At 50.1% G+C, this 14,497-nt stretch overlaps 1 protein-coding gene across 1 annotated transcript in view; it reads right to left on the bottom strand.

The window, feature by feature from the left end:
- ACACB (acetyl-CoA carboxylase beta) overlaps nt 1-14,497 on the bottom strand; it is a 111,203-nt gene that overhangs the window by 73,688 nt on the left and 23,018 nt on the right. Inside the window, exons 3-6 of the mRNA XM_058691036.1 lie at nt 8,026-8,158; nt 4,182-4,320; nt 537-646; nt 243-324 (exon numbers count right to left, since the gene is read on the bottom strand). Of these exons, the coding sequence (XP_058547019.1) occupies nt 243-324; nt 537-646; nt 4,182-4,320; nt 8,026-8,158 (464 nt within the window). The remainder of the gene's footprint in view (nt 1-242; nt 325-536; nt 647-4,181; nt 4,321-8,025; nt 8,159-14,497) is intronic.

The following is a 14,497-nucleotide window of genomic DNA, read 5'->3' on the forward strand; positions in this document are numbered from 1 at the left end:
CAGAGGGTTCCGCTCGCTCCAGCATCATTCCGCGGCGGTACCCGTGGTAATGCCTCCTATGTCCCTGGGCTGCCCAACCTCCCCTCCACCGGCCGGCCCTGCTTCCTCGTGACAATGAAAGGGTGAGGTGGGAATGTAAAGTGACCCCCACCTTGCAGGGCTACACTGGAAAGAGAGCCTGACCCAGCAGACCATCCCGTGAATGCCCCGATTCCCGCGTATCTGATGGAGACATACTCTACCTAAGAAAGCAATGTCATGCTTGCACAGGAGCTCCGGGAGTTTGGGGTTTTCGGAAGCATGGCCCCAGCCGGCCCACACCGCCTGTAAACACAGAGAGGTGTGAATGAAGATCTTCGAGAATCCCCCTCCTGTCACGCACGGAAAGCTCTTCCCGGGGTCACATCAGCCCCGGATTTCCGGGTCTCGGACGATCTGGCTCCTCCCTCCCTTCTGAACCTGCAGGAGTGAGTTTTTGCTCCGAAGTTCAGAGCATCATCCCCCTGTAGACAGACTGGGCACTCCATCTGACTTGCCTGCACGGGGATCCTCTTGGCAATGTCCACAACCAGCTCCACGTTGGCATAGTTGTTGTTGTTGGGCCCTCCTGGGACAGGGACGTACTGATCTGCCATCTTGATATACTCTGCAATTAAATGCAAAAAGGAAAGAAGAACTGAGACGCTGAAGTTCACTGCAGGACTACGTACGGCCACCGAGAGGATGACCGAGATTCTGTGGCAGCAAGGGACAAACGCGTGTGGTCACTTGAAGAAAACCGAACGTGACTTTCACTATGTGAAAATATATGTGCATCAGGACAAGGTCTGGAAGGGACTAAAGAAAGAAGGACGCAAGCTTCTTGGGGACGGTTGGGATAAGGGATGGCGTGTTCTATTAATTCCCTCTTTTAATGTTTATTTATTTTGTGTGTGTGTGTGTGTGTGTGCGAGAGAGAGAGAGAGAGAGAGAGAGAGAGAGAGAGAATCCCAAGTAGGCTCGACGTCATCAGCACAGAGCCCAACTCAGGGCCCCATCTCACGAACTCTGACATCATGACCTGAGCAGAGATCAAGAGTCTGATGCTCAACGAACTGAGCCACCCAGGAGCCCCTATTAATTCCTATTTAAAGTTTATCTTTTTTTTTTTTTTTTTTTTTTTTTTTTTATTTATTTTTGGGACAGAGAGAGACAGAGCATGAACGGGGGAGGGGCAGAGAGAGAGGGAGGCACAGAAGCGGAAACAGGCTCCAGGCTCTGAGCCATCAGCCCAGAGCCTGACGCAGGGCTCGAACTCACGGACCGCGAGATCGTGACCTGGCTGAAGTCGGACGCTCAACCGACTGCGCCACCCAGGCGCCCCTAAAGTTTATCTTAATACTGTTTTGCCATTAAGCAATACAATGTGTTTTTTTTACATTTTTGTTTATTTACTTTTTGAGAGAGAGATAGAGTGAGCACAAGCAGGAGAGGGGTGGGGAGAGAGGGAGGGAGGGAGAGAGGATCCCAAGCAGGCTCTGCGCTGTTAGCACAGAGCCCAGCGTGGGGTGGGGCTTGAACTCTCGAACCGTGAGATCATAACCTGAGCCGAAACCAAGAGTTGGATGCTTAACTGACTGAGCCACCCAGATGCCCCAACAATACGATGTTTTTTTTAACCACGGTAAAAAACAAAAAACATAAAATGGGTCATCGAATTCATTTTTCCAGCGTCCAGTTCCAGAGGATTTAGCACATTCACATTGTTATGAAACAGATCTCCAGAACTTTTTCTATCTTGCAAATCTGAAACTCTGCCCATGAAACAACTACTCCCCTTGTTCCCTCCCGCAGCCCCTGGCCACCACCATCTACCCTCGGTCTCTACGAATCTGACAACTCTAGGGACCTCATATATGTGGGATCCTATTTGTCTTTCTGTGACTGGTTCCTTGCACTTAGCATCGTGTCTTCTGGTTCACTGACGCTGAACCACGTGACTGGATTTCCTTCCTTTTTAAGGCTGAATACAATGCGATGTTTTGATTTCAAAATAGTCATGCCCTTTATGCCAGAAACTCCACTTCTAGGAATATGTCCTAAAAAACCCTACTCATGAACGAAGCCAAAGGATGATGTAAGAGGTTGTTCACTGGGCAGTGTTTTGAACTGTGAAAAGCCAGACTCAAGCCAAAGGCAAGGGTTGGTACCCCTGTCCCATGGGATTCTTGTGGATCCTGAGAAGGAACAGTGTGGAACTTCATGTGCTGGCTCGCAAAGAAACCCAAGAGTGGTGGATTCCTTCCAGCCTGCCTGCCTCCCGTGTTTATGGAGCACACGAGCATTGGCCATGGGGGAGGGCCCACAGATTACAAAGTAAGGAGTCAGACAAGCTTCCTCCCGTCCCTGGGTTTTACTCCACTATCTGAGAAGATAAACAAGAAAACAAACACAATAGCACCAGAACGGGGTCAACGCCAGGGCTCTCTGTAAAAGTCACACGGGAGAACACGACTCAAAGGCTATGGCAGGGAGGGGTGGAGGCCTGTCGTGCCAGAAGCTTCGGGGGTGGAGAAGTAGTGGGGGGAGCGTCATCAGCAAAAGATCCAGCATGTTCCAAGAGTTCTTGGACAGGAAAGAGCTCAGCCAGCCCAGGAACCGATGAGGCCACTGTGGCTGGGACCCAGGGATGGAACGTGAGAGGCACTAGATGGGGCCAGGAGGCCAGCAGAGTCACGTTGTGAGGCACCTTAACTGGCCTGAGTGAGGACGTGGAATTTTAGTCTGAGTGTGATGGGAGCCCCCACAGAATAAGGCTGTGGATGCAGACAGCCTGGGGTTCCAATCCTGCCATGCCACATACTGGCTCTACGACCCTGGACGAATGACTTATGTCCCTGTGCCTCGCTGCCTTGTCTATAAAATAGGGCTGACAATCAAACCTGTCCTCTGAGTTAAAAGGAGGCTGCATCCTGAGGCACCTGGGTGGCTCAGTCGGTTAAGCGTCTGACTCTTTTTTTTCAACGTTTTTTTTTTTTTTTTTTTTATTTTGGGGACAGAGAGAGACAGAGCATGAACGGGGGAGGGGCAGAGAGAGAGGGAGACACAGAATCGGAAACAGGCTCCAGGCTCTGAGCCATCAGCCCAGAGCCCGACGCGGGGCTCGAACTCACGGACCGTGAGATCGTGACCTGGCTGAAGTCGGACGCTTAACCGACTGCGCCACCCAGGCGCCCCAAGCGTCTGACTCTTGATCTCGGCTCAGGTCATGGTCTCATGGTTCATGAGTTCGACTCCCACATCAGGCTCCATGCTGACAACGTGGAGCCTGCTTGAGATTCTCTCTCTCCCTCTTTCTCTGCTCCTCCCCTATTCATTCTCTCATCTCTCTCAAAATAAATAAATATTAAAAAAGAGAGAGAGAGAGAAGAAGGCTGCATCAGTGCGGGGTCAGGGCCCAGGGCCTCTGCTCCAGGTTCGGGGGGAGGGCAGGGGAAAGCCCCGCAGCCTCAGAAGCTTCGAGGAGGAGCTGACAGGGCCTGAGGCTGGGTTTCTAAGAGGTCACTCTGGCTACTGTGTGGAAAAAAGTCTGTAGAGGGATGTGATGGTTCAGGGAAAAAAAGCAAACTTGTCCAACAGTTATTTACAGAATGAGCTATGCTAACAGACATAGAGAAACAGTGAACAGAAAACTGAATGGTTGAAACACAATATATACATCTGCAAGAAAGAACCCACCCCCCCAACCCGCCCCACCGGGTGAGAAAGACCACTCTGATGGAACACTGGGCACTTCTCAAAGATAGGATTTCTACTTTGAGTATTGACCGTTTGCATTTTTTCAAGTTTATTTATTTGAGAGAGAAAGAACGCGAGAGTGAGTGAGCGGGGCAGAAAGAGAAGGAGTGAGAGAATCCCAGGCAGGCTCCGCACCGTCAGCACAGAGCCAGATGCGGGGCTCGATCTCACAAACCGTGAGATCGTGACCTGAGCCGAAGTCAAGAGTCGGACGCTTAACTGACTGAGCCAGCCAGGCGCCCCTGCATTTTTAATTAAATGAAGAACAGGCAAATAATGCAAGCTCAGGAGAGGTACCCTGGGACTCTGGGGTCCAGGATGGACGTGGCCTAGGTAAAATGGAGGAGGAGAGGGCAGGTAAGGACAGGGGGTGGTGGGAGGGGAAGAAGTCAAGGCCCGGGTACCTGCATTGGCCTTCAGGTCCTCTGGGGTCACCATGACAACAAACCGGATGGCCCGCTCGTTGCGGAACATCTCATAGGCCCACCTGCGGATGGAACGCATGCACTTCACGGCGGCGATGCCGTTGTTGGCGATGAGCACCTGGACCGGGAAAATGGGGAAGGGGCCAGAGCTGCACACCTACCTGTGCTGGGAGCTGCATGCTACCCCGGTGTCCATCTCACAGCTGCAGAGCCTCCTGAGGTACCTCTTTGAATCTCTAGAGCACACAGCCTGGCAGAGAGGTGCTCAAAATCTGCTGGCTGCATGAATAGATGATGAGGGGATGGATGGATGATTGGTCAGGTGGAGGACTGGATGGATGGACAGATGGATGGATGGATGGATGGCTGGATGGGTGAGTGGATGGATGGATGGATAGATGGATGGATGGGTGGATGGAGGAATGGATAGATGGATGGATGGATGAGTGAAAGGATGGATGGGTGGATGGATGAAAGAGTGGATGGATGGATGGATGGATGGATGGATGGATGGATGGATGGATGAGTGGATGGATGGATGGATGAGTGGATGGATGGATGAGTGGATGGATAGATGGGTGGATGGGTAAGTGGATGGATAGATGGATGGGTGGATGGATGGATGGATGGGTGGATGGATGGATGGATGGATGGATGGATAAGTGGATGGATAAGTGGATGGATGGATGGATGGATGGATGGATGGATGGATGGATGGATGGATGAGTGGATGGATGGATGGATGAGTGGATGGATGGATGAGTGGATGGATGGATGGGTAAGTGGATGGATGGATGGATGGATGGATGGATGGATGGATGAGTGGATGGATGGATGGATGGATGAGTGGATGGATGGATGAGTAGATGGATAGATGGGTGGATGGGTAAGTGGATGGATGGATGGATGGATGGATGGATGGATGGATGGATGGATGGATGGATGGATAAGTGGATGGATGGATGGATGAGTGGATGGATGGATGAGTGGATGGATAGATGGGTGGATGGGTAAGTGGATGGATAGATGGATGGGTGGATGGATGGATGGATGGGTGGATGGATGGATGGATGGATGGATGGATGGATGGATGGATAAGTGGATGGATAAGTGGATGGATGGATGGATGGATGGATGGATGGATGGATGGATGGATGGATGAGTGGATGGATGGATGGATGAGTGGATGGATGGATGAGTGGATGGATAGATGGGTAAGTGGATGGATGGATGGATGGATGGATGGATGGATGGATGGATGGATGGATAAGTGGATGGATGGACGGATGGATGGGTGGATGGATGAGTGGATGGATAGATGGGTGGATGGGTGGATGGGTAAGTGGATGGATGGATGAGTGGATGGATGAAAGGATGGATGGATGGATGGATGGATGGATGGATGGATGGATGGATGGATGAGTGGATGGATGGGTGAGTGGATGGATAGATGGGTGGATGGGTAGATGGGTAAGTGGATGGATGGATGGATGGATGGATGGATGGATGGAAGGATGGATGGATGGATGAGTGGATGGATGGATGGATGAGCAGATGGATGGATGGATGGATGGATGGATGGATGGATGGATGGATGGATGGATGGTTGGATGGATGGGTAAGTGGGTGGATGGATGGATGGATGGATGGATGGATGGATGGATGGATGAGTGGATGGATGGATGGATGGACAAGATGGGCAGGATGGACAGGATGGGATGAATGAATGATTTTTGATCCTCTACTGGCACCATCACGATCACTTAACATTTCTGAATGCTTATATGTACCAAGCTACAGTACCATATATTTCACCAGCATTATTTCATTTCATCCTCACAACAGCCCTTGACAGCGGCTGTATTCTTATCTCTATTTGGGATTAAAGATATTAAAAAAGGAGTCGAGGCACTTGCTCAAAGTCATACAGCCAGTACGTAGCAGGCATGGGACTCGTGAGCCCTGCACACTCTGACCTGTGCTCTGAACTGGCCCCCTTGGCTGCCTCTGCGTCCTGGAGGTTAAAGGCCCCAGACTTGGTAAGGAGGAAAGGCAGTAACGCCGGCCATCCTCAGCAACTGAAAGCAACAGAAAAGGTCCCAGTTTCCATTCCTAATGTGCCTGAACTTCCTGTGTGGCACTAGGCAGACCCCCACATAAGGATCTCAGACTGGCCAGCCTCCTGGCTTGGTCTATAAGAAATAAAACCAAGGTCTAGTTTTCCTGTTAAAAAGAAACAGGCATATGGCCTCGAACCTCTGACTGACGTAGCAAGAACATAATTTTAAGGCTCGGGAGGACAAGTCTCATTAGAGATGGGGAATGCAATGGCTGCCATTTTACAGAAAGGTAAACTGAGTCCAGGTGTCATATCCTTATGAGTGGCCACAGCAGACAGAGCCCAGCGCTCTGGGCTCTGGTTCAGTGCTCCCTCCTTTCAAAACTGCCCCCTGGAGAGCAACGACAGAATGGCAGGCCTTCGGTTGTCTCAGTCTTATCATCAAAGGGAGGCTTGGTCAAGAAGGAAGGGCTCTGGATGAGCCTAGGACAGCCTGTTTCCCTGGGCCCCATTTGTCCCAGCACATTCTGGGAGCTCCGCCAGGGGAGAAGGCCACTGTGGGCTGGCTGGCTGTTCTAGTCTCCACAGGTGCAGCTTTCCCACAAGGAGTCTAGGGGAAAGGGCAAGCCACGGTCAAGTCCAAAGTCATAAAGTGAGGCAGCTCCCGGCTGAGGCCTTCAGCGGCCACCCAGCCTCTCGGCTCCCCAGGGCTGCGTGCCAGCCACCATCAGTTGGGACGGCTGCAACACAGTGCCCTTGGCAAGTGTGACAAAAGCGTAGCTTCTGGATCCCCGCCCAAGAGTTTCTAACTCTGAGGCTCCAGGGCAGAAGAGTCTATTGGCTGCCAGGCTCAGGAGCCCATAGGAGTCTCTAACGCTCAATACTGCACTTAGGACGCTGGAGAGAGGACGTGGGGTCTGGACTCTGACGACCAGAGTCCAAATCCCAGCTCTGCCACTGACCAGCTGTAAGACCCAGGCAAGCCACCTCCCTTCCCTGGGCCTTTTTCCCCTTCTGCAAAATAATATCGCCCGACAGGACTCGGTGGGGGGCGGGGGTGTATAGTTAAATGAGGTAAGATAAGGTAAGGCAGTTCCCAGGGTGCCCGGCAGAGCAGGCCCTCAAAAGCCAGTAGCTGCTGTTGTTATAATTACCCAGCACCACCCTGGAGTAATAGTGGAAAAGAACAAGGCCTTCTGGTCAAACTGACCTGGGTTCAAATCCCGACTCCGGCCCTCTCTGGCCACGGGACTTTGGACAACCAATGTCAAGTCTCTGCATCTTTGTTCTCCATGAATACGACGGGAATTACCAGTCTGTGGCCCAGAGCCTTAACCCGATGGAACGGGAAACGATGCGAAAAGCCATTCTAAATGGCCACAGGTAGCGGTTTCCCTTCATTATCGTTATTCAGTACATGGGCCTCCTCTCCCGGAAGGAGCTCTACACCTCAGAAGGGCAGGGCGGGGCTTTTAGACCTGCCCCCCCAGTAACCGAGAAAGCAGCCCCTTGCATGAAAGCACTGTGGGGTCTTTTCAGACCTCAGTCTCCATTTGTGTGAAATGGGGGTGATGCACCTGTTGCTTCCGGCTGTTGACAGGGTAGAAAGCTGATGAATTCCAGCACGTGGCACTCAGCGAGTGCCCACGGAAGGGTGGCCTGGCCCTTTCTCTACAGAGTTATGTGAGCCTGAAGTAGGTTCTCTCCCCTCCAGCTGGGAGGAGGGGCCCCACCCCACCCCGACTGCCAGGACCCCATCTGTACCTTCTCAATGACCCGATCCCCCCCGAAGCGCGTGACAAACTCAGCCGGGGAGGCCACGGTAAAGTCTCTGTGCAGGTCCACCTTCTTTAGTTCTCGGCCCTTCTTCACCAGGTGGAGTCCGGACATGCTGGGTCTGCAGAGGGAACAGGACAGACCCCGATGAGCCATGGAGCCTGGGATGCGGGGGAAGGGAGTCGGGAGGCCAGCACCCATGAAGTCAACATCAACAGAGAAGTGGGAGCCCATCAGACCCCCTCTTTGTAGTCTCCACCAGGGACCTTGAAGCATTTCACAAGGAGACTCAAGAACCCAGTACAGGAATGAGCAGGAGTGATCCCTGGCGTGCCCCAAGCTGTACGTTTCAAATCTTTAATCTCCAGTTAATTTTTACTTCATACGCTCCCAACTTAGAAACTCAAATAATACTGAAAAGCTTATGGGGAGGGGTTTACGAACAGGGAGCAAGCCCACACAGTCTAACACTTTAGATTTGTCTTTCATGCCCTTTTCTGCACACACATATCAAAAATTGGGGGGCTGAAAACAACAACAAAAAAAAGTGTGTAACTTCCAGGTGGTGGTTCCTTGCCCTCCCCCTCCAGAACCCCACACCAGAGGAAAGCACTTCTCTGGCATTGCCATCTCTCCATAGTCCTGAACAATGCATGAGTATCAACTTGTGTGACATCTTTTTTTTTTTAGTTCATTTATTTATTTAGAGAGGCGGGAGGGGCAGAGAGAGAGAGGGAGAGAGAGAATCCCAAGCAGGGTCCATGCTGTCAGTGCAGAGCCTGATGCAGGGCTTGAACTCACGAACCGCGAGATCATGATCTGAGCCAAAATCAAGAGTCAAACACTTAACCAAGTGAGCCACCCAGGCATCCCTCTTATCAACATTTTTTATATTGACTGTACGTTGAAATCCTATTTATAGCAGCACTATTGACAGTGGCCAAACTATGGAAAGAGCCCAAATGTCTATCGACAGATGAAGGGGCAAAGAAGATGTGGAATATACAATGGAATATTACTCGGCCATCAAAAAGAATTTGTAGGGGCGCCTGGGTGGCTCAGTCAGTTAAGCTCTGACTTCAGCTCAGGTCATGATCTCGCGGTCCGTGGGTTCGAGCCCCGCGTTGGGCTCTGTGCTGACAGCTCGGAGCCTGGAGCCTGTTTCAGATTCTGTATCTCCCTCTCTCTGCCCCTCCCCCACTCATGCTCGCTCTCTCTCTCTCTCTCTCTCTCTCTTAAAAATAAGTAAAACATTAAAAAATAAATAAAAAAAAAGAATTTGTAACAACGTGGATGGAATTAGGGTGTATTATGCTAAGCAAAATAAGCTAGTCACAGAAAGACAAGTATCATATGATTTCACTCATACGTGGAATTTAAGATACAAAACAGATGAACATAGGGGAAGGGAAGCAAAAATAATATAAACACAGAGAGGGGGGACAAAACATAAGAGACTCTTAAATACAGAGAACACACCAAAGGTTGCTGTGGGGGGAGGAAGGGGGGCAATGGACTAAATGAGTGATGGGTATTAAGAAGGCACTTGTTGGGGCGCCTGGGTGGCGCAGTCGGTTAAGCATCCGACTTCAGCCAGGTCACGATCTCGCGGTCCGTGAGTTCGAGCCCCGCGTCAGGCTCTGGGCTGATGGCTCGGAGCCTGGAGCCTGTTTCCGATTCTGTGTCTCCCTCTCTCTCTCTGCCCCTCCCCCGTTCATGCTCTGTCTCTCTCTGTCCCAAAAATAAAAAAAAAAAAAAAAAAAAAAAAAACATTGAAAAAGAAGGCACTTGTTGGAATGAGCACTGAGTGTTACATGTAAGTGATGAATCACAATTCTATTCCTGAAATTATTATTATACTATATATTAACTGACTTGGATTTAAATTAAAACAAAAACTTACTATAACTATAGCAAAAAAATAATAAAATACAGTAAACATATTGATTATAAAAAAAGAAATTCTGAAAAATATTTTCTGAGCCTTTGAGATTTTAGATATGTAGTTTTAAAGGCTGATATGGCACATACTGTGTATACATATGATTTTATACTTACATGATATATAAAACAAAAATCCACAAAAAAGTATTACCTATATTATCTATGAAAAAATATTATCTATTTTAGATAATATTAAGAAATATACTCAAATACATATCTTTTTACTTTTTTTTATGTTTATTTTTGAGAGAGAGACACACAGAATGCGAGTGGGGGAGGGGCAGAGAGACAGGGAGACACAGAATCCGAAGCAGGCTCCAGGCTCCGAGCCGTCAGCACAGAGCCCGATGTGGGGCTCGAACTCAGGAACAGTGATAGCAGACCTGAGACGAAGTCGGACACTTAACCGACTGAGCCACCCAGGCGCCCCTCTTTTTACTTTTTAAAGTGACTATTAGAAATTAAATTACATGGGGTGCCTGGGTAGCTCAGTCGGTTGAGTGTCCGACTTCGGCTCAGGTCATGATCTCATGCTTCATGGGTTCAAGCCCCGCGTCGGGCTCGGTGCTGACAGCTCGGAGCCTGGAGCCTGGAGCCTGCTTAGGATTCCGTCTCCCTCTCTCCGTGCCCCTCTCCTGTTCGTGCTTTGTCTCTCTCTCTCAAAAATAAATAAACATTTAAAAAAAAAAAAAAAAAAGAAAGAAATTAAATTACATGTGTAGCTTACATTATGTTTCTATTAGGCAGTGCTGATCTGGAGTACAGCTCCAAAATACGGCAAGAAAACCAGAGTTATGGGTCTTCCGTATCTGAGTTTTGAGACACCATCTATGGCCCTCGGATCTCGAGGGACGAGAATGAGTGCTCTTACTCAGCTGCCCCATCTGCTTCCCGTCCCCCAATCTCTCAACACAGGCATGCTGCACCCTGGCAGATTCAGTACGTGGTGTTTCATGAATCCAGGATTATTCACAGATGAGGGCTGGGGTAGACCACATGTGCCTTCCTTCCTTCCTTCCTTCCTTCCTCTTTCTTTCCTCTCTCTCTCTCTTTCCTGGAGACGGTGGGGTTTTCATTCACAGAGCTCTTTTTAAAATTTTTTCTAACGTTTATTCATTTTTGATAGAGACAGAGCATGAGTGGGGGAGGGGCAGAGAGAGAGGGAGACACAGAATCGGAAGCCGGCTCCGGGCTCCGAGCTGTCAGCCCAGAGCCCGACGCGGGGCTCGAGCTCACGGACCGCGAGACCATGACCGGAGCCAAAGTCGGACGCTCAACCGACTGAGCCCCCCAGGCGCCCCTCCTTCGCATAGCTCTTGCACCTGTTGCTAATGCAGCCCACTAATTGCAGCTAATTGAGCAGCTCCTTTATTTTTCATTGGCAACATCCCTCCTGGAGGCCTCTGCTCTCTCCTCCCGTCCTGACTGCCGGTTCTCCAGACCCCCTTACCCGACTGTCATCCTGGGCCTTCTTTTGCTGACCTCCTCGGGATGCCTTTTGCCTCTCCTCGGGTCTGATCCCTCATTTGGGGGATCACACGGCTCCCTCTTTCTCCCTCGTTTTGTTGGGACATAGCGTCCAGTAGTTCATCTGATTGAAAAGATGGTACCATGGCAGGACATGTGACGAGGAGGTCCTCGTGTGCCTGTCCTCCTCCTCACTGCACCAGGCTACTTCATCACTACCGCCCTGGAGATTCCCTCTGATTCTATGCTGGATGTCAGTTTATTCTCTTGCTTCAGGGGGAGATCGCTAGCCTTCTCAAAAAAAGGCGATGGGGAGTAGGGGCTGGGGGTGGTAAATGTGTCGTCATCTGGCGTGGTCTGAAACTTCCTTCTGCTCTCATGTTTGACCCTAGCCTTTGGCCGTGTACAGAACTCTATCAGGGAAAACCTTCTCCTTCCGAGTTTTGGAAGCCTTGCACCATCGTGTTGTGGCTTCCGAGGATGCCGGAACCAGAGCTGTTCCGATACTTGGATCCTTCGTGGGTGATCTGTTTTGTTTCACATCCAGAAGCTTATAGGACCTTGTCTCTGTCTCCTGTAGCCTACAGTTTCACAGGGATGTGCTCAGGTGTGTGTCTGCTTCCATCAGTGGGGCTGTGCATCTATCAGGCTCCTTCAATGTGAAAACTCACATCCTGGAATTTATCTTCAAATATTTCCTTCAAATGATTTCCCTGCCTCCTTTTTCTCTATTCTTTCCAGAAGCCTTATCATCCGGATGCTGAAATTCTTAGACTGGCCAGCAAGTTTCTGTATTTTACCCCTCCCCTACTTCCCATCTCGTGTCTTCCACTTTCGGGGCAATTCCTTCAGCCTTCTCTCCTAACCCGCTGTTGTGTTTTTAAATTTGTTTTAATGGTTGTTTGTTTTTGAGAGAGACAGAGCCAGAATGCGAGTGGGTCAGAGGCAGAGAGAGAGGGAGACACAGGATCCGAGGCAGGCTGCAGGCTCCAGGCTCTGAGCTGTCAGCACAGAGCCGGATGAGGGGCTCAAACTCGTGAGCTGTGAGATCATGCATGACCTGAGCTGAAGTCAGACGCTCAAGTGACTGAGCCACCCAGGGGCACCACCCACCACCCATCCCCCCTCCCCGCCGCCGCTGTTGTGTTTTTACAACCAAGAGCTTGTTAATGACCAGCAGAGTTTCCTTTTCACGCATCCTATGCCTATGTGTGCCACATCCTCCCTGACTTCAGTGAGGGCAATAATGGCAGCTTTTTCATGTTCCCTTCTCCTGGCACGATTTCTGTTTCTTCCAAGTCTCTTGTGTCTCTCTGTTCGGGGCCTGCCTTCCATATCAGAAACTGTCCCCAACTGTTTGTTAAGCCTCAGTCACTTCCTCGTGGCGAAGAGCGAGAACCAACGGGCTGACAGAAGGTACTGAGGTGAGGCCGGCGGACCCTGAGCTTCACACTCGGGACCTTGGGGAGGGGGGCTGCTGTGTACCAGGGAACCCGAAGTACACTTAGAGTCGTCTTCTTTCAAGGGTCCAGCTCTCAATTGGCCAGCAGCTGGGAAGAGGGGGGGGGGGGGGCGGACGTAGCAGGAAGGTCTGGGATGGGGGGCAGGGAAGGTTTCAACACCTATAACCTATACGGACCCTGATCGTCATGTTTGGATACAGGCCCCACACCCTCCACCGTGCCCATCGGTCCCCAGCGCCAAGATCCTCTACTTTTCCCTCTCCAGGGAATGAATTGCCTGCTTTCTGTGGGGGTGGGAGTGGACAACCCCTGCCAAGCAAAGCAGACAAGAAGATCTGGGCATTTTGTACCCAATTCTTACGTTGGTACCTCCCCACCTTTACCCCCAGGCGCACAGGCACGTGATGCCGCCAGTCCCTGCGCCTTTCAGGGTGCAGATCCAGTAAGTTCTCAGCTGTCCTCACGGCTGCTTTAGGACTCAGCCCTCTTGGTTCTGCTAAGCCAGTTACTGCTGGCTCACCTGCTTTGGGGCCTCCAAAATAGTATTGCTAATCTCCTCTCCTGTCCTGCCAGCCTTGATGGTTTCCATCTCTTTAAAAAAAAAAAAAAAAAAAAGAATCTAGGGACGCCTGGGTGGCTCAGTCGGTTAAGCATCTGACTCTTGATTTCTGCGTAGGTCAGGATCTCATGGTTCACGAGATAGAGCCCCGCATCAGGCTCTGTGGTGGCAGTGAAGAGTCTGCTTGGGATTCTCTCTCTCCCGCTCCCTCTCTCTGCCCTTCCCCTGCTTGCACTATCTCTCTCAAAATAAATAAACTTAAATAAAATAAAATAAAATAAAATAAAATAAAATAAAATAAAATAAAATAAAATAAAATAAAATAAAAAAATAAAATAAAAATCTCTTTTGCCGTCATTTAGTGGGATGTTGATAGGACCTTCTCCTGACATGGAAGAGAATCAGGCGCGAATATTCAGTCCACTTTTGTAACACAGCAAAGGGACATTCATCTGCCAGGAATTAAGCCAGAAGTTAACCACCCACAGGTGTGTCCAGTGGCTGTGTCACCAGGCAGGTCGAGGGCAGGGATGAGTGGGTTCAGAGGACCAAACTTTTGGTGAAGAACTGATTGATCATGGGGTGCCTGGGTGGCTCAGTCGGTTAAGCATCCGACTTCGGCTCAGGTCGTGATCTCGAGGTCCATGAGTTCGAGCCCCGCGTCAGGCTCTGTGCTGACAGCTCAGAGCCTGGAGCCTGCTTCAGATTCTGTGTCTCCTTCTCTCTCTGACCCTCCCCCGTTCATGCTCTGTCTCTCTCTGTCTCAAAAATAAATAAACATTAAAAAAAATTTTTTTTAAATAAATAAATAAACTGCAAGCAGCTTTTCTTCTAGAACCTCCTAGGGCTGAACTACTGAAACAAAACAGGACTTACAAGGACTTACAAGGGTACTTTGGAAGGGCAGATATTGTCTTGCCAATTACATCCCATCAATCAGCAAGGAGCTCAGTTTGTTTCGGATAACTTTATTTATTTCCAAAAACAAGCAGATGTGGCCTGAGGGCCCTAACCTGCAGGCCTCTGA

Source organism: Neofelis nebulosa, chromosome 11, assembly GCF_028018385.1.
Source record: "Neofelis nebulosa isolate mNeoNeb1 chromosome 11, mNeoNeb1.pri, whole genome shotgun sequence".
Classification (NCBI taxonomy): domain Eukaryota; kingdom Metazoa; phylum Chordata; class Mammalia; order Carnivora; family Felidae; genus Neofelis; species Neofelis nebulosa.